At 34.5% G+C, this 25,446-nt stretch overlaps 1 protein-coding gene across 1 annotated transcript in view; it reads left to right on the top strand.

Moving 5' to 3' along the window:
* Positions 1 to 25,446, top strand: part of AGBL4 (ATP/GTP binding protein like 4) — a 974,636-nt gene that overhangs the window by 30,689 nt on the left and 918,501 nt on the right. Inside the window, exon 4 of the mRNA XM_009287480.2 lies at positions 2,500 to 2,624. Coding sequence (XP_009285755.2) covers positions 2,500 to 2,624 — 125 coding nt within the window. The remainder of the gene's footprint in view (positions 1 to 2,499; positions 2,625 to 25,446) is intronic.

Raw genomic sequence — 25,446 nt, 5'->3', positions numbered from 1 at the left:
GTAAAACGAAGTCCTTTAATTAAAGGTATCATAATGCAATAGCTTGATTTTACCACTCTTATTTACTTTGGATAATAATCTGTAGGAAATTATAGTTTACGTTAAGATTCAAGTTCTGTTGTTGTGAATAGCAGTGATAGATTTGACCCCTGTGGCAGAAAGTGCACTTAGATGAGTAAGGGACTTAACCTAAAGTCAGGCAGATGTGGTGGGTTGACCTTGGCCGGCTGCTAGACACCCACCCAACCGCTCTCTCACTCGCCCTCCTCAACAGGACGGGGGGAGAAAATAAGATGAAAAAGCTTATGGGTTGTGATAAAGACAGGGAGATTGCTCACCAATTGCCATCACAGGCAAAACAGACTCGACTTGGGGAAAACTAATTTATTGCCAGTTGAAATAGGTTTGGATAGCAAGAAACAAAGAGAAATTAAAACAACACCTTCCCCCCACCCTTCCCTGTTTCCCAGGATCAACTTCACTCCCCCTGCAATGAGCAGTGCAGGGGGGTGGGGGTTCCTCTCAGCAGTTCCCCTCTGCTGCTCCTCCCTCCACACACTGTTCCCCTGCTCCAGCCTGGGCCTTCCCACGGGCCACAGTTCCTGTCAGGAGAGCCTGCTCCAGCGTGGGTCCTCCACAGGCCACTGGTCCTTCAGGAAACATCCACCTCCTCCAGCCTCTCCCCACAGGACACAGGGGAGTCTCTGCCCTGGTGCCTAGAGCACCCCCTTCCCTCCTCCTCAAACCCTGGTTCTCCTCAGACTCCCTCACTGCTCTGCCTGTGTGGTGTTTTTGCCCTTCCTTATATGCACTTTCAAGGAGGCGCCATCACCTCAGCTGAGGGGCTCAGCTGTGCCCTGTGGTGGGGCCATTGCGGAGCCGGCTGGAACCGGCTGTGACGGGGACGGGGGCGGCCCGCCTCTCCTCAGACAGCTCAGCCCTCCAGCCCCCGCTGCCAGCACCTGGGCACGGACACCTGATACAGCAGATGACATTATTTATATTTGGCAAAGGTATTCTAGCTGTACAATATTGCTGGTGTTTTTTTCAAATATTTCATATGCCAAATGTATCCTTCAGGCAAGTGTTTAGGAACAGATTGTTAGCATGAAGCGGTTTTCTGCAGAGGGAATCAGTGAAGAGAATTTTCTTCTGAAAAGAAGAATGTGGGTAGGAAAGTAGAGGATAACATTAAAAATAGGGAAGATTAAAAATGTTCAATTAGTAAAGCCAGAAACAATTTACGATAAGGAAGAAATCCTGCAAATATATTGATGAACAGAGTTGCAAATGTTTTTTCCTGCTTCTTTTTCCACCCCAGAACAGCAGATCAGCCAAATTTTGCTACTTGTGTTTATACTAAGTAACACGTTACCAATGAACAATCGTATTGAGTGAAATGGGACTTGCTGAGGGGGGAATTGTTTAGCTCAAATAGCATTATAAATAACTATTTGAACCCAAAAGTATATATCCAACCCAAAAATATATATCTAAACCCAAAAATACATCTGAAACCAGAAAGCCAGGTCATCTTACAGTGCTATTTTTTTTAATAAGTATAATTTAGCATGTGAGCTAAAGCATGGCCTTGTCTTACAAGACCTGATGAGATGGGTTTTGGATTGGATCAGGAAAATGTGAAGTCTTATTTTTGTAGTGTATAAATGAAATGGACAGTCTAAACCGTGTCTTTAAAAATCTTGGCACACTTCAAAGGAAGAATGCCAATTTAGCAATTTAAAAGCACTTAGCAAGTTTTCCCAGTGCTGAACTTCATTTCTATAGCCAGTGTGGTTGCTTGCTGAATAATGCCATAGGGGACGATGTAGCTCTGACTATATTCAAAAATATTATTCCATGAAATTCACCAGGAAAAAGCTGAGACGAAATCTTACAGCCTTATTTGTGTCTTTGGAAGGAGGTGATAGTGGCTGCAAATGGTAAAGGAAAAGTATTAAGATAGCTTTTGAATCACAAAGGAGATGAAGGCTGGCCCATCTGTGGGGAGAGAGGGACGCTCAGAGCACCAGCCAGAGGGGCCAGGTGGAAATCTGGGGACTCTTTAATCTTAGAGGTGCTTGAACATGAGCAGCAAATGGAAGGAAAGAAATCCATACAGGTGGGGGCTAAAAGAGCTGCAGAGACATTATCAAAAAAGTGAAAAAAAAAAAAAAAAAGGAAACAATTAAAAAGATGTTAGGACACTTAACTGGAATACTCAGATAAGAGAAGACAAAAAGTCAATTTGATTGAATAATAAAAATCCATGTTGTCTTCTTTTTGGTGTGTTTATATGCATGTAGCTTACTGGTATGTATTTTATTTTGTGACTATGGTTAAGTCTTTTAAAAATAATTCTGTGCTGTTGTAAGGCTTATTATACTTACATATTTTAACCAACAGAGGTAGAAGTTTTTAAAAGTTGTCTCAGTGTAGTTCCTGGTGAGTTTATCAGCTATTCATTAAAATGCATTCTTTTTCATATGTTCTTGGTAGGTAACCTTGGACGGGTGGACCACATCACAGAGTTCGAGTATGACCTGTTCATTAGACCAGATACGTGTAACCCACGCTTTCGAGTTTGGTTCAACTTCACTGTTGAAAATGTAAAAGAATCACAGGTAAGCGATACTAAATTAGATATTATGATAGCTTTAAAAATTGCTTACTCCAGAATATATATTCTTAAACAGCCAGGGTTTGTAACTAAAAATTTGTTGTAAAATATATTTTTGTTCTTTGAATTTTTATAAGTAAAAGCAGGTATCAGCATGACTGGATATCACCATGTTTTTCAGCTATCCAAGACAGGAAGTAATTACAAAGATAGTATAACATTTGCCACCTAACAGGAGTTGTATTAGTAATGGCTGCTATATATTTGTGTTAATATATACAAACCAAGCCTTCATTTAATACATGTAGAACAATGAGGTAGCGTTGCAAACAGGCATTACTCTAGTGACTTGCAGTAGAGGAGGAGTTGCCTGCCAGTGTGTCCCTTGTGAAGGAAGAGGTTTAAATATGAAACAACTTGATAGGCAACTGTTTCACCTACTTTTAAATAATGTTTCTTTGCAGTAAAAATACCCCATGAGAAAGAAACTTCCTTGCTCTATTTTTTTCACTTGTCTTAAACTAAGCAAAAAAAAAAAAGTTATGTACTAACTTTCACATTGACAAATCAAAAAAGATTTAATTCTACTTTTCACGTGTACCTTGCATTTTATTCTGGCGTTCTGCCTTAGTTTATCATAATCAGACTGTCGTTTTCACTTAATGGAAACAAAACATATTTAGTAAGGGAAAAAACTGCAGAAGCTTGGTATTTGTATTCTGATGAGACTAATATCTTAATATCCACCACTGTACCATTCCTGTTACAACTAGAAATCATGAAATTGTTTATCTATCTTCCTGGAGCCTGATACTTTATCAGACAGACCCTTTCCCCTGCTGTGCCTTACTCAACTATGATCAAATTATATAGTCATGAGATGAATGGGAATCTGTCTCAAGGAGGCAAAGAGATCTGGTAGAAAGATACAATATATATCTAGAGCTTACAGGATATTTGTTTTCATGGTTGTCTACATGAAAGAGAATGGTTTCACTATTAAGTTTGACTTGTGAGGTCTGTTTTTATAAGGTGTGCTTCTATAATCTTTTTTTCATCTCTCCAATTTCCGTTAAAATGAGACCTGCATGAACGTAATCTAGTCTGGAACCTTTTTTAGGTCTTTGTACTAGCGGACATGGGCAGTATTAGTCATTGCAGCTTGGCTATATTAAATGAATGTTAGAAATTGCTACATCAAACATACTGTGTAATCTGGTTTGTGCATTTTGATTATTTTCTTTTATGTTTTACTAGAAAATAATAACAAAAAAACCCATACCATTCAGTATTGCTTAAAAATGTTGCACTAATACACAAGTAACTTGGATCACTTTATGTGTAAAAGTAGATGTTTTAATAACTCTATATAAATAATTACCTGTATAATATTGTATTTATTTTTGATGTGTCATATAGGTGATGTGGGAGGAAGGCAAATCTCCGCATTTATATATCCTAGGTCTGGTTTCAGCCATTTAGATGAGGACTCAAAAGGAGTAGCTACTTTTATTAGTTTTATATATTTTCTATATTACATTTCCTTCTCATTGTTCCTCTTCCTTCAACTTCAAATTCTTAAACAACTTTATTTACTTAGATTTGAAAATATGTTGAAGATTTTCTTCTCATTATAAGAATATCTCCAGTTTTGCTTGACAATTCACCTAAAGCCTTTACTCACAAAGAAATGTATTTCAATAGTATCATGAGAAAACAAGAAGTCTCCTTTCATTACCTGAATTAGAAATCATCCATTCTGTTTTACTCCTGTTGCATCAGACCAATCATTGACACCCAACACTGGACAAAAGGATAAAAAAGTGAACGAAAAAGACATAGTGTAAAAACAACAGCCATGCAAATACTAGGAACACATAATTGTACTGTATGTATTTCTGATTTAGGTTTCAGTTCTACTACTGGATAGCAGTGCAGTTTTTACAATATGTTTAGTGCAGTATTTTGTGTTATTGTGTTATTTTGTGTTAATAATCTAGAGATAAATGAAAAGAAAGACCTATTAGATATTCCTGGCAGAGAATGCACAGAGGAGATGCATAGGAGAAAGTACTCATTGGAATTTGCATTTTTAAGATACCAGAGAATCCAACCATGACATCCAAATCCATAGCACTTAGTAGTTTTGCTTCTTGCTGAACTTCTTGTTTTTATTATTATTATTCCTCTTCCAGTTCATTCAGTGTGGAACTAAAATTTAATGGACAATTCTGAGTATGCTAACATCCCAACTTACAGAGAAGGGACTCTAGTCCCTTTGCTCTGTTACCATCTGAGTATAGACAGCTGAAAATTGCAGCAGTCTTTTGTTGCTGTATCACTATGGACACTCATGCCTAATTTGTTATTCACTATCATACATAAGGCTTTTTCAGAATGATTCCTTCCTTCCTCCTGTTATATATGTCTTAGGTTACTGTTGTGCTTCAGTAACAAGGGCAGGTAATAGAGCTAAATTCTGTAGCATAACAGTGGAGTATAGACAGCTGAAAATTGCAGCAGTCTTTTGTTGCTGTATCACTATGGACACTCATGCCTAATTTGTTATTCACTATCATACATAAGGCTTTTTCAGAATGATTCCTTCCTTCCTCCTGTTATATATGTCTTAGGTTACTGTTGTGCTTCAGTAACAAGGGCAGGTAATAGAGCTAAATTCTGTAGCATAGCAGTGAGAGCCCTAATCTTTTCAGAATTATTTTCAGAATTTTATGATAAAGTTTTTTTTTGATGTTCACTTCCCTATGTTATAGTAGAACCAGTAGACTTTTTTTTTTTACTTGGAAGTTGGTAAATTAACTTCTTCCTCCTTATGACTTGGACTTCTACATCAGACATTTTACGTTGTCAGTTTTATTTTATACTTTTTTAGCAAGGAAAAAATCAGAAGAAATAGCTAATGGCTTATATTTATGGGAAAAAAGAACCATTACATAAGATACCTGTGAGATGTAAAATTTGGTCTTTTGGTCTCCTTATATGGTTTCTGACTTGTAAGTCAGTTGGTCTGATAAGATCTGAGCTGAGGATTTTTTTGTCATTTGCTCAGTGAATTCAATTAACACCAATATTGGAAAAAACAAAAAGAAACTGATATGTTATATGTAAGGACTATAATCATGCAGTGATTACACTTACAATAACCATGAAAGGGAGAATGAAGGAAATGGAATTTGCTGTGGAACACATGGTCTCATGGGCAAAGCCTCCAATTTCTCTAATTATATACGTGTCACAGGCTGCTGTCTATTTCTGGATTATGCTCTTTATTGGGCAGGGCTTGTTTCCTATTAACTTCAACGATGGCCCTTACAATACCATCTACAATTTTGCTAAATTCCTTCTCTGTGTAACTGGAAATTGGATGAACAAATGTCATCTCCAAATTGCATTTCAAGTCTTTTAAATAGACAGTGCTTCAGGTGCATGATTACTTCTGAGCTAGAATGTCTTTAAAGATGTTAGTAGAAACAGTGATTCATTTGAGATTTGGGGGAAAAAAAGAAATGTGAGTACATGTGATATATTATAAAAATATGCGAGTATACTAATATTGGAGGATTTTACAGGTGAAAAGAATTTTAATTTCTCTTGGGGGCCATAGCCAGAAATTCTACTCAAGTAGTTGACACTCACTGTTCCAGATACTGTAGCCACAGTAGAAAAAGATGGTCTCTGTCCTGGAAAATTCACTTTTGAGGAGTTTGAAAGAGATAAGAGTTGAATACAACAAAGTGATGAAAGGCTTAAAAATATCTGCGAGGATTTTAATTACTCTAACAGATAGCAACCATATTATACCAATAAGTAATGCACATCTAGACCGCATGATATATTCTGTATGTGCATGTACCCTGAACAACTCTGCTGTCTGATGAATCATGTTCAGAAATGGTATTTTCACTGAGATAAAAAAAAAAATTTCCAACAGAAGGGGTTTCCTAATAGTGCCAAATTTTGTCTGTAAGTGTTGATAAACACATTTGGAGTTCTTCATCACAAAGGTACTGACAAAATATACCAAGAAGGGTAGAGGAGAAGAATGGATATTTGGCAGCTAGGATTTGATCATTGCTTACAGTTAATAAATCAATCCAGATTGAGGTTAAAATCAAAGAACCAAATGTTATTTACTTCAAAGGCATTCTCTCTGTTACTTCAGTTGCAGTTGGACTGAGGCTACAATTTTGACTCAAGATTTTTGGGGTTTTTTTTGTTATGTATATGTATGGATCAGGAAAAAGGATAGCCTATTCTTCTTCAGAAATTTAAACAGGATGCCAAGGTAAGACAGATAATATCACAGCTGGGCATTATTATGAATGCATGGAGCTCTCATTACAGGGTTTTCTCTTTTTTGTCCTACACTGTTTTGTAAAAAAGGCTGTAAAATCTCTGTTGTCTTTAATTGATTAGATTTTCAGGAACTATTTATTATTGGGATTGGATTTTATAGTTTGTTCAGGCCTCTTATTACTGTCCTATAACAACCCAATATCCTTAGCGGACAACTGCTTCTTTGTGATGTTACAGCTATGATTTTTAAAGATATGAATGATTTGTGTATAAGGAGAGATAATGCCTTTTATTATACCAATTGATACATTTTGGAGAAGCAGGGGGGAAGAAAAGAAAAATAGGCATGACTTGAGGCACTCAACCTCTTTTTCTGGCCTAAGAACTTCTCTTGTGCAGTTAATTCCTGCAGAAGCTGCCTCCAAAGTAAGATGGAGTAAGGATGACATTAAAAGCAGACCAAAGTTGGAAACAGGCTGCCTTTTTACTTTCTTCTTCTTAAGCAGACATTCTTCACTCTACTGTTATTTGGTAATTTAAGTTACTGGTATCAAGATGCAGTATAACATCTTATAGTCTTTTCAGTTTCTCATTTTAGAAGACAGATATTTACTGTGCATTAAAGGCTATATTGCATTTACCTAGCTTTGGAAAATGCATGTATAAAGGCGCGTATGTTTTTATGAAGGAGTACAGTTCTGAAATTTTGAAGACGTCTATAAACATTTTTTGACTTGCAACATTTCCTAAACAATCTGAAATATATATTTTCTGTAGTGTGTTTCATTACATATACCTTCTTACTAAATTAGGCATGTCATTCATTGTATAATCTATTTCTCCTCTTCTGGTCATCTTCTGGCCAGCTCCTGTAATCTCTCTAAATAGCTCTTTATAATAAACTGTGAGGAGAATCGCAAGATTATTTCAATTTGGCTGTTTAGGGAGCCCCCACCTGTTACCCATCTTTATGTGCTCTTCTTATGTTACTTTTTAGTGTGCTAGAAAGATACCTCTACCTCTTCCTGTATTTTGGTATTTTATTCACCCTTTATACAGGTAGACAAAACCTAATCTTTTTCATGTACCAGTTTTGTTTTATCATATAAATTTATTTAGTTTCCTCACTTATGAGGAAACTTTTCTTGAAAATCATCTAATTTTAAGGGGTTAAAGGTAAAGGTTACTGATACTTATGCACTGCCTATCCAAGCACATTTAATGAATTACAATTTAGAAATTTGAAATTTGGAAGTTTATAACAAATAGGCATATAGAATTAATAAGCAATCTGAACAAAGCCATCATCATGGACAGTTCCACTGACATATCTGACTATAATGTGCATAAAAACTTGATTACTAAGAATGCTTATGTTGGACTGATTTTTGTACTCCATACAACCATTGCAGTGTAACACAGCAGAATCTTACTGGGACTCAGATTAAGAGTGGTGTGATATTGTTTGGTTCCAAATCAGAATCTTTAAAGCATAAGACAAGGTCTGTGTTGCTGAAAAGATAAGCTTTAAATTTGTATTGCTCTTATAAATCTGTTTTTAAAGAAGGATTTTGGTTAGCTTTTAAAAGAAGCTTAGTATCTAGCATACTGTAGTGTTTATTGTACAAAAAGGTACAGTGTTTTAAATTTGCTGTTTATAGAAAATGTACATACTTGCCTAATTCCTTTCTTTTTTTATGTGCTTATTAAATAGTAAACAATTAAAATGAAATTCAATTTTGAATGAAAACTTTATGGCAGAAATTTATATCTATTACTGGTACTGCCAGTAATGTAAAACATGGATGTAGACATAAAAGAAAAACTTAATGCAGATAAACATAGGGTAATATAAATGTAACAACATACCAGAATGGGTGAGTTTTAAATTTATCTCTGCTGCTGGGTTGATCTACTACCAAAGAAAATTAAATATTTATATTTAAATTTCATGCAAAGTTTTATGGGTGGGTAGTTTAAAGCTTTTTTTTTGGCAGGAATAAGAGTCTCCAATACTAAAAAGAAAATGTGTCTTAGGACTAGAAAGCTTTGAGATTTGGGCATTTGAGTTCTTGAAGCTTCTTTCTAACTGACTTTATCCTGTCAAAAGACAGGAACAGTTGTAAAACAAGTATCAGGTGACTATTGATGTAGGCAAAACTCTGTGATTGATTCCTTTTTGTTTTACAATAGTCTCATGAATTAGTACTTCTAAGCAGTCTGAGAAAAACGCATTTTGTTTAGTGTAGATGGTATGAAAATACCAAGAAATACATGTAAGTCCAGAAAGATAGAGGTTTTGTGGATAATTTTCTGTACCAACCCCTGTATCAGAACAATATCACTCTGAGTCTGAATTTTGTTTTTTTTTCTTTCCTCCCTAGGCTTTCTACTTCCCTAAATAAAAATTATGAATCTATTTAGCAGTTCCTAAATAGGCATCTATTTGTCAGTATTTGTTTAAGTTCCTGTTCTTCAGTGATATTTTGAGTATATGGTATCTCTGAGAAACACTGTGGATACTCTTCAGGTTTACCTCTGTTACGACTTTATGTATGGCAACTGGAGTGGAGATATTAAATGAGAGTTTTCCAGGATATCTGGTCCTATTCTACAGATGTCAAAGCTAACATAAGTATCAAGCTAACTTAGTTTGAATTATCAGGCTCTGTCTTCATGCTGCTGTCCATCTATTTGGTTGAGTAAAATGAAATTAATTTTAATTTGTTTGTTAACTCTCAGTGATTAAGGCTTTCAGCTACTCTTTCTTCAAGTCCGTGTTTGTATGCATTCTTTGCTAGCTCATGTGTTTGAAATTGGGGTCTTTCAGTCAATAGTGACATCTGAATTTGCATCTGTGTCTTGAAAGCACTTGGGCCATTCCCCCAAAGCCATAAAGGGTTGAATGGTTTTTGTCATCCCATATTTCCAGCTCACATTGTCATTTTGACTTTAGGATGAAACTGTAAGTAGCATCACTATTATAACTTTTAATTCACTGCTTACTGTAATTTTAGTATTGATTTAGTTAGAACGGTATCAAATTTTTATTTATTTCATATGTGAGTGATGTTTTTCCTTTGTTTTTAGCTACCAAATAGTGGGTTTCAGTTCTTGTGGGTGAACTTGGTCAAGATTTAAATTTTAACATTCATCTAAGGCTGGGTTTATCAGTCACTATCATTCACTGTTTTATTTTGCCTTGGAGAAAGGCATGTACTGCAGAAGTGTTGAAGTAATAATTCTTTTTCTAAGCAAGATTGTGAGTGATGTTTTTCCTTTGTTTTTAGCTACCAAATAGTGGGTTTCAGTTCTTGTGGGTGAACTTGGTCAAGATTTAAATTTTAACATTCATCTAAGGCTGGGTTTATCAGTCACTATCATTCACTGTTTTATTTTGCCTTGGAGAAAGGCATGTACTGCAGAAGTGTTGAAGTAATAATTCTTTTTCTAAGCAAGATTAAAAAGGAAGCAATGCTCTCTTGAAACATTTTCATCAGGAAAAATCAGTTTCTTATGCAGGTAAATAAATTTAATCTGAATTAGAGAATGCTTTCACTGAAAATTTTCTAGTGTTTATTAGCAAATATGACAACAGTTGAGGCAAAATAGGAGTTATGTATTTGCGTCCTTTGGGATTTATATTTCAGAATATAGAAGGAGGAAAAATCTGGACTGTCTGTTAGTTTTTGTTTAGTTTGATGGCATCACTGTATACTACAATGTTGCACTGCATATAGTGCACTGGCCAAGTTCCTTAAAGCTATATTTGAGTGTATATGTGTATTTTATATATACATATGTGCATACATATGTATCTGTCTGCCTTGAAAACATGAGAGGCTGAGTTGAGTGCATTTGGACAACATCTTTAAAGTAACTGCAGTTACTACAAGGTAAGTAGACTATTTTTTTAAGTAGCACATGCCATTCAACTTGAAAAAAAAAATGGAAGAAAGAATGGTGGAGCCAGATTCATGTTGCAAATTTTGTAAGAACTTATGGTACCATAGCATGTGGTAATATGGATCCATTACTTTTTATAAGGGAAGGGCTTGAATTATCTGAAATGTGTATTAAAAACCATAATGGATTATTTCAAAGGAGCCTTTGAACTTTTAAAAAGTAGTTTCACTGATCTCTTGTTGGAAAGTGATACAATTTTATTGTATGTCAAAAGTGCATCGGGTTAGATGATATGTATAGTGATTGAAGTAATTATTTATTTACTGAGGAAGCCATATGAAATGTTAATTAAATAAGAAACAAAGTGATGACATTTAAAATAGATTGCATGTTCGTCTCAACATTTTAAAAAAGAAAAATAAATTGAACATACTGCAGTTTTGAAGAAAAATAATTTTGCCATTTTGGAAACTTGTGCCTATATTGGTCATATATAAAATTAGATTTATAAATGATGATTCTTCCAAGTTGGAATCCTTTCAAGTGCATGTAATTTTATTTTGGATCAATAATTCAGTTGTGCTTGGAATAGATTGAGGGTGCATGTGAAGCTTTGGTAAGTGCAATATAGTGTGCATCTCCATGAAATTATCCAAAGCTGTCATGACATGTATCATCCTTTAAAAGGTAATGAATACAGATAGGTTAGTAAACATAGACAATATTCAGTATTAGCAAAACAACTGCTATCCTGATGAAATATTCTCTCTTGGCAAGACAGTGTTAAATTCATAAACTTTTTCTGTTCCAGGTGTCTCTAAGAACATTTTAGATGTCAGTGTTTGGTAATTATTGCATACATACTGTATGTTTCAGATTTAACACTGGCTTTTGCTTACAGGAAACTAATGGCCAGGTGTGTTTAATTTCCTATTATGGTGGCATCTGTCACTCAAAATGTCAAAAATACATTATAAATGCCATAAACAAAATCAGCAGTATGATGAACTTGATGTCAGTGATGTGACATGCTTACTTTTCTTTCAATTTAAAACCTTTTTTATTTATGATTAAATACCCCTTTTTTTAGTTCCAGTGTTAATTGCCTTCCATGCAAATTTGGTTTCATTCTGCTTTTATTTCTGAAAAGTCTTTAGATCAGAATGCGGAAGCATAGAACTACAGTAAAGAAAAAATATTTACATTGAAGAGATGAAGTTGAGGTGTTTTAAACTTTCCTGCTTTTAGATTTTTTTTTTATCTTTCTTATGCAGAATATTCTATATTTGAGCCATGGCATGTTGACATACTGTGCAGAAATTGTTGGAACCTGAAGATGAAAACAAGCTGAAATATACATAGGTTAATTCATGTTACTGGGGGAGGGAAACCATTTGCTCTTTAAATGACAGGGCAGAAAAAGAGAAGCTAGTGCTGAAAAATTGTAGAAAGTTGTGTGTTTTTCTTGCCACCAAGGAAGTCTAAGAATGAAATAGTAGTGATATTCCATAAGAGGTAATTAGTTTGGAATTAGTTGGGAAAGAGCAGTGAAGAAGCCAGTATTCTGTCTGCTGATTGTGGTTGAGTGTATTAAGCATATGGCTCCAGTAATCCCCTATTCTGCTATTAACTGTTGGCAGTGGAACTAGAGAGCTAGATCTTGTAACACATTTCCTTCATTATTGTTGTATGCTGCCTGTAATTTTAACATATGAACCCAATATGAACCCAATATTGGGTCATTGTGCACAAAGTGTCTTTACATATCTGATACCTTACAATAAGTGAAAGAAAAAGCAGAGAAAACTTGAATTTTGGTGGTGAAAATGAGAAATAGAAAATAGGAAATTTAATATTGAGAGGATAAACAAATTACTGAAAGTTAGCGTTGTGCTATATTGTAGGCAATAAGAGCCTTCCACTTTGCTTCTGTGGAAGCTGTTAGATGGAGCGAAGGAGCTGTGAAGAGTGGTAAAATCTTTCACTGATCTTCAGCACCTATAACCTCCATCAGAATTGGACATCACGTGCCACAAAGATGTAGGATTATTGTGCTTTGTTGAAAAGATTGCACATTCAAGAAACCCTTAGGCAGTGTGGATTCATTCATGTGTTTACCAACTAGCAACTCATTTTCAATCCCAGCGTTCAGCACACTGTTCAGCAAGTTTCTTGGACACCCAAATGTAACTCAGGGCTTGTGAGTCCAAACCATATTGTTCTTGGATTGTCCAAGAGAATCATGAGTAACTCTTGACTGAACTAACCTGCCTCACTACAAGATGGAAACTTATCTTCTCCGAAGCATATAGTGTCAATACTCTTTATTCCCTGTGACCCTGAAGGGGACTAGTCTGATAATGAAAAGATGGTGAAAAAGCAATCCACTGTCATTCTTGCTGTGACTGCCCTGCATCTCAGATTGTCATCTGCTCTTCCCATTCTCCCATCAACAGCCACTGTAATTGAGTCCATCTTCTCACTTATGGCATTGTCTTTGTTTTGGCTTTACTGTAACAGTAAAGAGGTGGTACAGCGGGTCAGATTAAGGAGTTGTCTAGTCTTGTATCCTAATCTGGACAATGGCCAGTAGCTGATGCTTAAAAAAATATGAGTAATAACTAGGAAAGTTTAGAATAATCCTTACTTTCAGTTCCTGTGTCAATGGTATAGGCAGAACTGACCTATGTGTGCTGCACAAGTTACAGGAAAACCCTGGTACCCTGCAGGCCAGCCTGACAATTATTCCTCACACACTGCATGTTGCAATACCACAGAATTGCGAGTTCCCACCAGGCTAAATTAGGTACGGGCTGTCAGAAGTCACCAGGTTCATTGTAGTAGTTGCCTCCAGATTGTTGTTTTTAACAGGCATAGGTGGACTCTATGAATTGTATCATCCTTGTCTAATCTGATCACTTATTGTGATCTTGGAGCACTGAGTTCTGCAGCTTAATGATGCAGTTTGTATAAAAAGTACTTTTTTTTAAATATGCTGGTTAGTTTTTAATATAGTTTTTGTGTTATGAGAAATAGTGAATAATTTTTATCTGGTCACTTAATTTGTGATTTTATAAACTTCATATTTCCCCTTACTCATACAGTTTATCCAAGTTAGTGAATTTTAGTCTATTTAGTTTCCTCTTCTATACTCCTCCCATCTCTGCCTAGAGAAGCTTTAAAAAACCTGGATATGCCCTATATTTACCAGTAATTTTGAAAGGCAGATAAGGATATTTTCTAGGAAAAAAACAGATGTACAATGGCCCATCAAATTTAGTTCTGTACAAAAAGTTTTTTTTTTTTTAATTTTTGCCATTAGGATCTGAAAATACATTCGTCTGTTTTATGGTAGAATGAAATAGCATATCTCCCATTGATTTCAGAGGGACCAAAGTTCCTACAATGTTAAATGCCCCAGAAAATCCCATCCTAATCCCAATTAAATATTTTGTTCTGTTGCTATACTGCTTATAAGTATATGCTTAGTTTATAGAATTCTGGAGGTATCAAGCATTAAGATATGCATTTTCAATTTTTTAAGGGAGCAAAGAAAATTAAAAAGCCATGGTTTGTAGCTACTTATCTTCTTTTTTATTTCTTTTTTTTTTTACTGTTAGTTGAAACTGGAAGATTCTTCTGCACTGTATAGGTGACCCAAGATATTACAGTATATATAGTTAAATCATTATGTTTCCTCCAGCAAAAAATATTTTAATCTTTCTATTGAAGAGGCTGTGAAATACTCTGTAAAATGAGTGTGCAATTTTTTGCTTTGAGAAATAAAGCAAAATAACACTGGGTTTATATATTGACCCTCAAAATAGAACTGCTGTATTTTTTATACATAACACAGTATAATAAACTGTGTACAATTATAATGATTGGGTACAGTTACACCAGCTTAGGATCTGGCCTGTAAACCTTAGCTAGACAATATCTGCTGTTACACCACTGCTCATGATGGCTCTGATAATTTTTTTGTGAATTGAGAAGCTCCATGGAAGCTTCTAATTTTCATAGTAGCACTACCATGATGAACTGTAGCTCATTACTGTAAACTGATGGCAGCTGTTAATACTATTACAGGCAGAGACTTTTTATTTAAGGGAAACATTAGCCAGTAACTGGTAGATTTCTGACACAGTATTACATAAAGCTTCCTGTTAGGAAGGAGAGCAAAGAGAAATGGATTTGAACCCATTAGTATCAGAATTATGTGTCAAAAAGCTAGAGCAGAGTTCAATTTATTTCTGCAATAAAGTGTAAGCTAGAGATTGACTTGACAATTATTTTACCTTACATTGCTCTGGTTGTTCTGAGATGACTATTCCAACATCAAATAATCTTGTTTGGACATCTTTTACTGAATAACATGCTAGTCTAAATATGCATTATGTTATGTAGGAGCTAAAACTCGGAAGGTTTTTCAAGTAGAAATGAGTTTTTTATTACTATTTTTACTAAAGGATGTATATACAGTGGAACGTATTCAGTACAGATTTAAAACAACTGCATGTGTTTCTGCTAAATCTGGTGTATGTTGTTGAATAGGGTTTACGTTGTCATTGAAAGGATAATCTTTCTGAAGCTTTTAGTAGCTTGGTATAAGCAATATAAATAATCTGCCCCAAAACATTTGTCTTCTCTAAGCCAGTCACTGAGCAGGGTTTTTGCTTCTGTTTATCAGTCTCCTTTTTCCCTAATAGTTTTTCAAGATAAGTGACAACAAATTAGACAACCACTTCCTTATTATAATTTTCAACTTTGAGAAGAATATTTTTATCAACATTTTTGCCCATTTCATATATATGGCCTCCGACTGAACACTGAGGTCCATGAATTCAGATCCTTAACCTTGCACATTGTAACAGACTTTTATTGGAGTGGCAAATCTGACTGTATTTTTCTTGTCTTGAAATGATGATTTTCTGCACAATGCTTATTTAATTTTCTAGTTGTGTAGCATAATTTTTTTGAAGGGGGTTGTGTTCACTGTCCTCGTGTTACCCTCTGAAAACTCAACATGAAGCTTCACAGAAAACTTTTATTAAATTTTTTTAAGTAATATATTACACTGGTGTGCAGATTCTCCTAGCAGGTTTTCATATGCCTTTGCATACTTTAATGCATGACCATGTCATACTCAGGGGTGATGCAGGGAAGTAGAATGCTGCTTGCGTTGCATCTTGTTGGATGTATTCTGACTTTCTGTGAACTCTGTGGGCAAAACTAATCCCAAGATCAGAGGACTACAGAGTATTGTGGGATTCATGGTAGGACATGCTTGCCCCTGGAAATTTGACATTTATGCTGAGTACCTCCAGTGTTAGATTTAGAATCACTTCAATAGCCAGATTAAACAGAGTATCCTTCCTGGCAGGCATGTGGAATGGCAATTCCATGGGTTTGGAATAGCCAGGATGAAACTACGATAACTGTTCCCTGTGGGTTGTCTCTTCCCTATGGCTGCAGAAGGACTGAACAAATGTCTTTGAAGCAGAGGTTAATACAGCTATCTACCTAGGTAAATTGTTTTTTTTACATGGATTCTAGCTGTTTTTATCACAAAACTAATTTGAGTAATATATATTTATTTTATTGATTTAAAGCCTGCTCATTATAAAAATCAGCCTATAAAAAGAGATTGTATGTATGCAGGAAGAGTATTTCTTTTTGCCAGGAATTTCTCATGCATAAATACAAATGAATATTCTAAATGTAAATGTTTGGCTAGATTATTCTTCAGAGACACATATTGATTTCTGTTGTCACCCTTCAGTGAGATTTAGTGTAGATTACTAGGAAATCCTTTCCAAGCACATACTGAAAAAAAATGTAAAATATGATTTCCTTGACAGTCAGTGAAAAGAGACAGAGTAGATGTTAACAAATTAACTGTGTTTACTCCATCTTCACCAGTGTAAGAGTCTTTCAGCTTTTAAAAAACTAACTCATTTGATGCTTATAGTATACAGGTCCATATTGTGCTTGATGTGCTAGAAAGTATGTTTTCAAATTCATAGCTTAGCAAAAAGTAAAGCTTTGCATTTCCTGATTTTTCATTGCAGATCTAAATGTAGAGTTGTGGCGCTCTCACCATAGTGGGAAGTGCTGTATAGTTTTGCAGTTTAGGCTATTCTATAATAGAAGTAGTGTGAGTCTCATGGTAAACTGTGTGTGATGGCCAAGTTTAATCCTCAAATATGTTCCATTCAGCTTTCTAATAAACCTGAAATTCATAAATTGTTGAATATTATAGTGGGTTTGATAATTATAGATTATACTAATTTTACACTTCAGTGGTTAAATACAAATATTGTTCTACAAATAAGATACTTTTCCCTTTTTTTCCCCCCTTCTTTGTTATTTAGAAGGTACAAAATATATTCCAACAATTCAGTCAGACTGGAGGGTAACTGATGAAGAGTTTGTTTTCACAAACTATATAATTTTATAGCTATCATCTAAGAAAATACTAAGATTGTTAAATCTTAGTCACTTCTGGTTTTTGAGCATTTACTAGGAGATTAGAGAACAAGAGAATGTTCTTAGATTAATTGGAAAGAACTTTGCAAAACATGAGTATCTGACAGGCAGTTTTTTTTTTTCTGAAATGCAAAAGTATCAGAAGTTTTAATTAAATTCATTTGAATTAAAACAAAGAAAACCAATGCAGTCGCAAACATTTTGATTAATACTATCTTTCACCTCTCAGTTCTGCTAGTCACCGTCACTTGTGTAGTCAGTCTGTTCAGTTTGCAAGTAACCCATAGAGTTTTTTATAAGAAATGCAGTAAATAAAATAGTCATTCTTATGTGAAAGTAAGAACTAAAAATATGTGACACAACCAGGTAAAAGCAATATCCCATATCAGAAAATAAGAAAGAAAACAGCTGTAATATACTGGAAAGGGATGCTGATCTTTGTAGGTCAGTTGTATTTTTAACTGGTACTACTCATGTGAGTAGAAATTAAAGAAGTTATTTTAAAACTTACATAATATTTTTATGTCTTGCAAGCATTGTTAGATATCAGTGTTGAACTACTTGTTATAGATGAGTGATAATAAATATCAAGTTCATCTAAGAATTCATAACAAATTATATTAAACAGCTACAAAATCCGAACGGTTTTTGCTTTCTTGGCAGTGCAGTATTGTTAACCTACATTAATTTGTGTTGTAAATGGTTTAAAAACTATTAATGTCATGTCACTTATAAAGTACTGTCAATAAATGTTTGGCTTAACAAATATGTTTTAATATATAGGAGATGACACTACAACATTGCTGTACATTACTGTATTTTAATAAGATTTAAATCATAATTTCTATCCACTGCTTTGCTTGTTCTGTAGATAATAAGAAACATACAAACTTGGAAGCAAAACTCAGCTTCTATTCTTTCAAGAGAACAGCGATGCTTGTGGTTGTATATGGTTAGTAGTAAAGCTACAAATATTAAAATTATATGTATTTGTATTTTCTCAAAACATTTGGGAGCATTTGGAATTCAGATTTTTTTATCATCTCTCTCTGATGTACTTCAAGGAAACAAAGCAGAAATTCTTTGGGAAAAATATTAATCTTTGTGGTAAAACTGGCTTTATAAAAAGCCAAACAAGCAGAGGCATTTTAACATAATTTTCTCCTGACTTAAACAATCTTAATTTTATCACTTTGCCAAACTGTATTCCTTTGCATGAAGTATGTGTGGGAGATACTTCTGAATTTGCATTTTCATTAGATTTAGCATTCAGCACCTAATGCCATAAATTTGTTTTTGAAACTCTTTAATTCCCCTGAGTGTTCCAACATATTGAATGCTATTTGCTTTGTATTATGTTGGCAGCAAATCTGCAGTGAAAATGCTGTCAATATATATTCATAGCTAACATTGTTAACTAAAAGCAATATTGTTTTTCTATTGTAAGCTGTCACAAATGTTTGGCACCCTGTTGTGTAAGCCAAAAAAATGTCAAAGAAAGGAATGAATATTTTGGAAGAAAAGTGCAGTGATAGTGTCAAGTTTTCTGTATTAAAATACATTCCTGTTTGTACAGACCTTTACAATTTATAAAATTATGTTTTGTAGTAATGTAAAGTTAGAATATTGTGAGAACATGCAGGCTGTTACAGATATTGTATTAAATGATAGGAGCATAGTAAATGATACAGCCATTTTACTTTCCAATGTAATGTAATGTAATGCTTATCAGGTTGTAAAATGTATTCTATTAAACCCAAAGATTATTTTATTAGAAGATGTACTATATATGTGGAAAATGAATGAAAAATATTCTGCATTTTTGCCTGTTTTTGAAGATGAAGTGTATAAATAACAAGAACAAATGCAAAGTCTTTAACATACTCCTAGGGACTATCCTTATCTTTGTGTAAGTCACAATGATTTTGTTTATTTAAATTTGTGTATTCCTTTTCCCAATCATTCATTCTTTTCTAATGAAACCGTTATATTTTTGTATCTGCATGCTATTATAAGAATGTCTCAGAACAAAGTATTTCAGAGGACTTCTTTGGGGAGAAATGTGTGTAAGAACAAAAAGAAAAAATCTGTCTGCCACACAAATAACCGTGTTAGTGCTAATAAATAATAAATGCCCATAAGTTAAAATAAGACAAATGGCAATCTTTTGTGCTACTCTTGCAAATATGTTAAGCCAGAGAACTTGTGACCTAAGCAATGTAAATAGAAACTTCTAGATGAGCTAGTCAAAACAGGCACAAGGAATTTCCCTTGCCACAAGCTAACTTACTCTGGTATCAGCACAGAATTCAGCTGGTAGCAATGGAGAACACTGTGAAAAATGGATGCTTCAGCCTTGTGCGTGGCTCTCACTGAAGTGTCAGAGCTTCACAAAGATACAGATTTTCTAGTACTCTCATCTGTCCAAGGTAACATTTTTCTATATTCCCTTAGGTGAAAAGATTAACCCATATATAGTGAAATACTGGAAAACCCAGAAATGTTGTCGTTCGTGACACTTTGTGTCAATTTTTAGAAAAGTGTGCTGTTTTCTGAACTTACTGAATCATAACGTGTCAAATTTAGGAAACATTTTTGGGAAAACCTTAATACATTGAATATTCAATGTAATGTCCAAAAAGAAACTTAAATATTCTAATCTACTGTTCAAATACAATCATTGGTAAATCTGATTGACTTTCTTCGAGCAATATATTGGTGATATATATTAACGTGCATTATCTTCTATGATTGGCACATATCCCAAATACATACCACCTGATCATACTGCATGATGCCAATAATAATTTAGTTTTTCCTTGCAACTGATTTCACCCCTCTACTTCATAATAACCTTCTCTGCTTCCTGCACTGATATATACTGTGCTAGGGGAATACAGGTGCCCCAAGTGATTTCACAAGGTCCCTGTTAGGGACTCACTATTTTCAAACATTTTCTGAGAAGTGCAAAATAACCCGAGTTTCCATTGACTTTAGTGAGATTTCAGTACTATTAGCACCTTGGAAAATTGGCCCTTATATTCCCTTGCACCAGTCTCTATACGTTCTCTCATGTACTTTCAAATAAGATTGCATAAAACTTCAGAGCTTCCTGCAGTGATAATGGAACAATATATGACAGTGACATAATTGTAGTATATGCTGCAAATATCCAAACATTATGAGGCATTTCAAAGTAAGTATCTTTGACACTGTTTTTCTTTTTATTGTCTCCAGTAAAGAAAGTAGGAGAGACAGATTCTTTTTGTTCCTATTTAGATCCCAGCTCTCTGGGCTCATGTTCCTGTGTCCATTCTGAGAAGACACTGGGGAGTGACCACCCATAAATGCACTTTTCTTCTGTGATCCTCCCAGGAGAAGAGCTTCTACCAGTAATTACTTTTTCTCACTGTAAATACGATAGATGCCTTAACGCCAGTAATGTGAGGCACAGGTGACAGAAATACGGAAGAATAAAGGCACATACTGAATGGCTCCCTTATAACTGATGTTCATGGCTTAGTTCTATAAATCGTGTTTCGGATATGTGCCAAATACTTAAAATGCTTTTCTAATGAAAAAGATAATATTTATTATTCACTGTATATAGAAAATCTTCCTACTACATATGTTTTGTTTTTACACTGGGTGTCTTAGACATGCCTTTTACTACCTTCACATTTGAAAGTCATTTTAGATGAAAACCAAAAACAGTTGAATGCTGACGTGGGCTGAGGGGACAACTGATCTATCCTGTGAGATTCACACTAATCACTAGAATAGTGTAGATGACAATGTCAAGAACGAAGGCTCAGTTGCAACACAAGCAAGGAAGGCAAAGATGGTCCCACATCCACAGTTTTTATGGTCTAACTAAATGTGATGAGTAGCAAATACTAGAGAGTTTTTACGGAGTACATCTAAAGAAAATATGCTATATCTATCATAAAAATCAGAAACAGGAGAACCTGGCATTCTGTTAAGATGGTAGAGTACGATACACTGAGTGTGCCATTGCTAATAATTTACTTTTGCTTATTGTAACAGCCAGTGTGGTCTAACTTGGACACAGAGAAGTCAAGCTTGGACTCATGCTTCACTAATGGGAATGTGAAACTTAGAGGGGAATTCTAAGATCCTAAAGATGGACGCCTACAGTGTCCTCGCTCTAGAGAAAGCAAGAAATGGTAGATTCTGATTTTTCTCAAAAGTAAGAATGTCGTTAATTCTACAAAAGGGACTGATCTAAGCTTAAGAAGGTGACAACTTTGCATAGCCACTTGCATTACCAGAGCAAGAATATAAAAAAACTAGAAAATGTTTTCATTTTCAGAAGTTACTCAGCACTTGGAATATGAAGTTAGTGCTGAGAGACCATCCCACTTTAGAAAAAGGAACCAGATTTTTAAATCACTTAGAACCTTGGCATATTGTGTCTAATGAATATGTTTGGGTACTATGGTAGTAAAGAGACTGAACTAGTTATAGGCATTTCCGACTCATTGTATCTCCTAGTCTAAACAGCTTTAGCTAGGTAACATGTTTTTCCTAAGTTTCGCGCTAATGTCCAAATTAATTTTTCTGCCTTTTAGCTCCCAATATTCTTCCCTAATTGTCATAAATTAAAAAAAAAAAAGCTGAAATAACACCTGATTGAAGGTTTTGCTTTCTGAGTCTTTGATTGTCATGATGTAATACAGTCAGTGATATTTATAAATGTTCTAGGTGAATGTCCAGCACATTCAAGTCTAAGAGAGAACGTGTCTTGCCCCTGTATTCATGGTTTTCTATATTATTCCAAGAACTTGGGGATGATTGAGTCTAATGTGTATCTGGAGAGGCAATATACTTGGACAATTACATTCATAGGTGAATAGTATTTTTTTAATACAATAAAAAACGTTAAGATTTCTTAAATAGCTCACTAGATAGGGATTGCTAATATTGAACAGGAGATAGCACTGCATCATACAGACAATTGACAAAATGGACTAGTGGTTTTCATCCTTAATTTGGCTCATTTTCCTCAATGGCAGAGAGATGCAGGGTCTTTCTAACATTGTTTATCTTATTTTGGCATAACAGATTTAATCATGACTATATCCATTTTCTACAAAGTGTTTTGTGTCTTGAATCATAGAATGTTTAAATCTTGTACTGGTATGGAATAACTGTGCGCAGCTCATCCTACTGGGAAGTTTTGGATTTCTGTGCATCATGGAGGAATGCACCTTTGTAGAATTTTCGGAAGTGTTTATGAAGCTTTAGAAAGTGATGTGGCATTTTATCTGGTGGTTAGATTTCTATCTTTTCTTGCTATTGTTAGAGTTCCTTTTTATTATTTACTTTAATATATACTGTGCAGGGGGACCTTCTTCACCATTTTACTTTTTTTACTGTTGCTTTGTTAGATATGAATTTGATGCTGCGGGAAGAAGATGTGTAAACTGAGTTATTAATCATGCACAAATCTTTGTTTCTTTAGCTTTTCCACATGTGGTTGTTTAAACACTTGTTTTCCTTCTATTAGCCTTATATGAAATAAAACTGAATCTTTCTTTTTTATGCTTGAGAGTTTAGACTTTATAAAAGATGAAGGCCTGTTGCTTGTCCCCCTTTGGAGAAGTGATGTCACAGAAAGGAGCAGGACATTTTTTAACTTTTTCTGTTAGCCAGAATTATGCTTACCCCTGCTGAGGAATTTATATGGAGGACTCCTCCAAGATGTGTTACCCGCTTTTTCTACTAGAAGGAATGACTCAGAATTCTCCCGTGGGTGGCTATTGCAACAGTGGAGCACGAAGACTGAGAAATTAATAAAGTAAATAAGAAAGACAGTAAATATAGACCAAAACATCCTCATTTACTGTTAGAAATAAGAGAGGAACAGTATTAAGGTACATAGATGAAACAAACCAGCACTTATCCATGGTGAAATCTATAAAATGTCTTCGATTGCTCAAGGGATCTTTAGATATAGCATTATTTTCTCTATCTTATAGATGACTTGACCACCTTCACTATGAATTTTTCATGATTTTCCTGACCCAGCAGCTCTTGCCTGTGGGGAGAGTAATACAGTATTGATTTGGGTGTTAGGTTTCTGCCTTTTTTGCCACAACAGGATTTTTGTAGCCTAGAAACCTCAATCCCTGATTACTCATTAGAGACTTGAACAACTTTTCTTAGATCTGGAATGTAAAAGAAGAATCACTTGGTTACTTTTGTCATAGGTAGCCTTTGTAGTGGAATTTCAGCTCATCTCGATAATGAGTGTTGTTGTTATTAAGCTTTCCTGATTGAATGGGCACTACTAGGCCTTCAGATTGCAAAAATACTGTTGTCTGTTTAACAATTAGTGTGTTTGCAGCAAAATTATACTGGTGAATGTGCTTATTTAGAAGCATACTGCAAAACAGTAGAATAAGTAGGGGTCTGTCCTCCTGCATTCATCCTGGCATTGATGTCTTGTTGAGTTATTTTCTGTGCCTCTCAGGCATATTAGAAAATTGAAAAGAGGCCATGATGTTGCTGTTTCTCATTTAAACTATTTTTTTTCTTAAATCCATATCTTACGTCCTCTGAAAACTTTCTCCCAGCATTGCCATGGAAACAAGATTTTTAAAAGGGACTTAACTGAAATTTAGCAGCAGTTTTTATTTCTTTGTGATTCATACTTCATAAAAATGCAAATGTCACACTAATACATGTTTTACCTTAATATTTTATACTACCTTTTAGTCTTAATTGGTCTGATGTTTTTCTTAATTAAATTTTGAGCTTCTTTGAATGCTTTTAAAATTGTACTGTGGACCTATCAAGCTTTAAATTTTGACTGTGTGACACACAATTTAAGATACTGTCATAGAGGAAAATCAATCATTTCAACCTGTAATCACAAGCACAACAAAAGATTTAAAAGATTTAAAAAGCCTTTTGTCCGGACTGGAAATTTCTTGGCCTTTATAATCTTCACTTCTAGTGAAGTATCACAGCAAAAAGCATTTTATCATTTCTATTTCTTTGTTTTTCACTTTATTCCCTCTAACTATGTGAAGTTGTTTACAGGATAAATTATACTGCTCTCCTAAATAAAGTTTTTATTCATAGGATAAAGGATAAATTATACTGCTCTCCTAAATAAAGTTTTTATTCATAGGTCTCTTAAGAGGGGTATTTTGATTATCCAAAGCTACAGTGTGTGCATTGGTATACACACATACTTATATCAACATGTGTAAATACATTACATTAATTTAACTTTTTATTTGGGTATAAACATGCAGCTGTTGATAATGTTAGTTCAAAAATGAAAAGATATCTGGCATTCTTTTCTGAGTGCCTGTTTGGTCAGACCTCACATAACATACAGCATTTTGCCTTTTAAAATGAAAATTATAACCGTTAGAGCAGGGATCTCATTGCTCAAGACTGAAATGCAATGGTAATGTAGAAAGGCAAGCTTACATGACTTTTGCTTTCAGCGTGCTTGGCTGCAAGAATACTAAGGTGCAGCCTGAATATAACTTTGTACTTGTTTAACTTTAGCTGCTTTAAAAAGGTAGTTTAGTTAAACCAGTATACAACCTTGTGTTCACAATCTGATTTAAAAATCTGAGTTTTATTTATATAATTTAATATAGACCTGATTTATATCAGGCATAAATTCAATTAAGAATTTCCACATAAGGTTTCGTATTTTTTTAAATTGTTTTATTCTCTTGCTTTTATGTAAGCCACTGTAGTCTTCAATATAAACAAGGTTCATCTTTGTTGAAATCATATAATTCTACAAAGACAACCTGAGCATTACATATCACGTTCTTGTATTAGGAGCTTACCTGATCAGGAGCACTTGAAATATCCTGCATGTTTATTTGATCACTGTAAATACATTGGGTAAAAGCTAGACATTTATTCAGGATTCGTTGTTGTATTAGGTTGATTTTTTAAAAATTTTACTACCAATATTGAGCAGTTCAATAGGAATAAAGATGAATAATATTTGGAGTAAAGAGAATAATCCAAAAGCACATGCTGTGGTCACCCTAATTTGTGTACCTTTTTTTCATGATAAAAAATAAGAATCCTAAGTTTTGCAAAAAAAAAAAAAA

The sequence above is a fragment of the Aptenodytes forsteri genome, unplaced genomic scaffold (genome assembly GCF_000699145.1).
Source record: "Aptenodytes forsteri isolate BGI_AS27 unplaced genomic scaffold, ASM69914v1 Scaffold119, whole genome shotgun sequence".
NCBI lineage: Eukaryota > Metazoa > Chordata > Aves > Sphenisciformes > Spheniscidae > Aptenodytes > Aptenodytes forsteri.
Note: the sequence above shows the minus strand (reverse complement) of the source record. Positions and strands in the feature narration are given on the sequence as shown.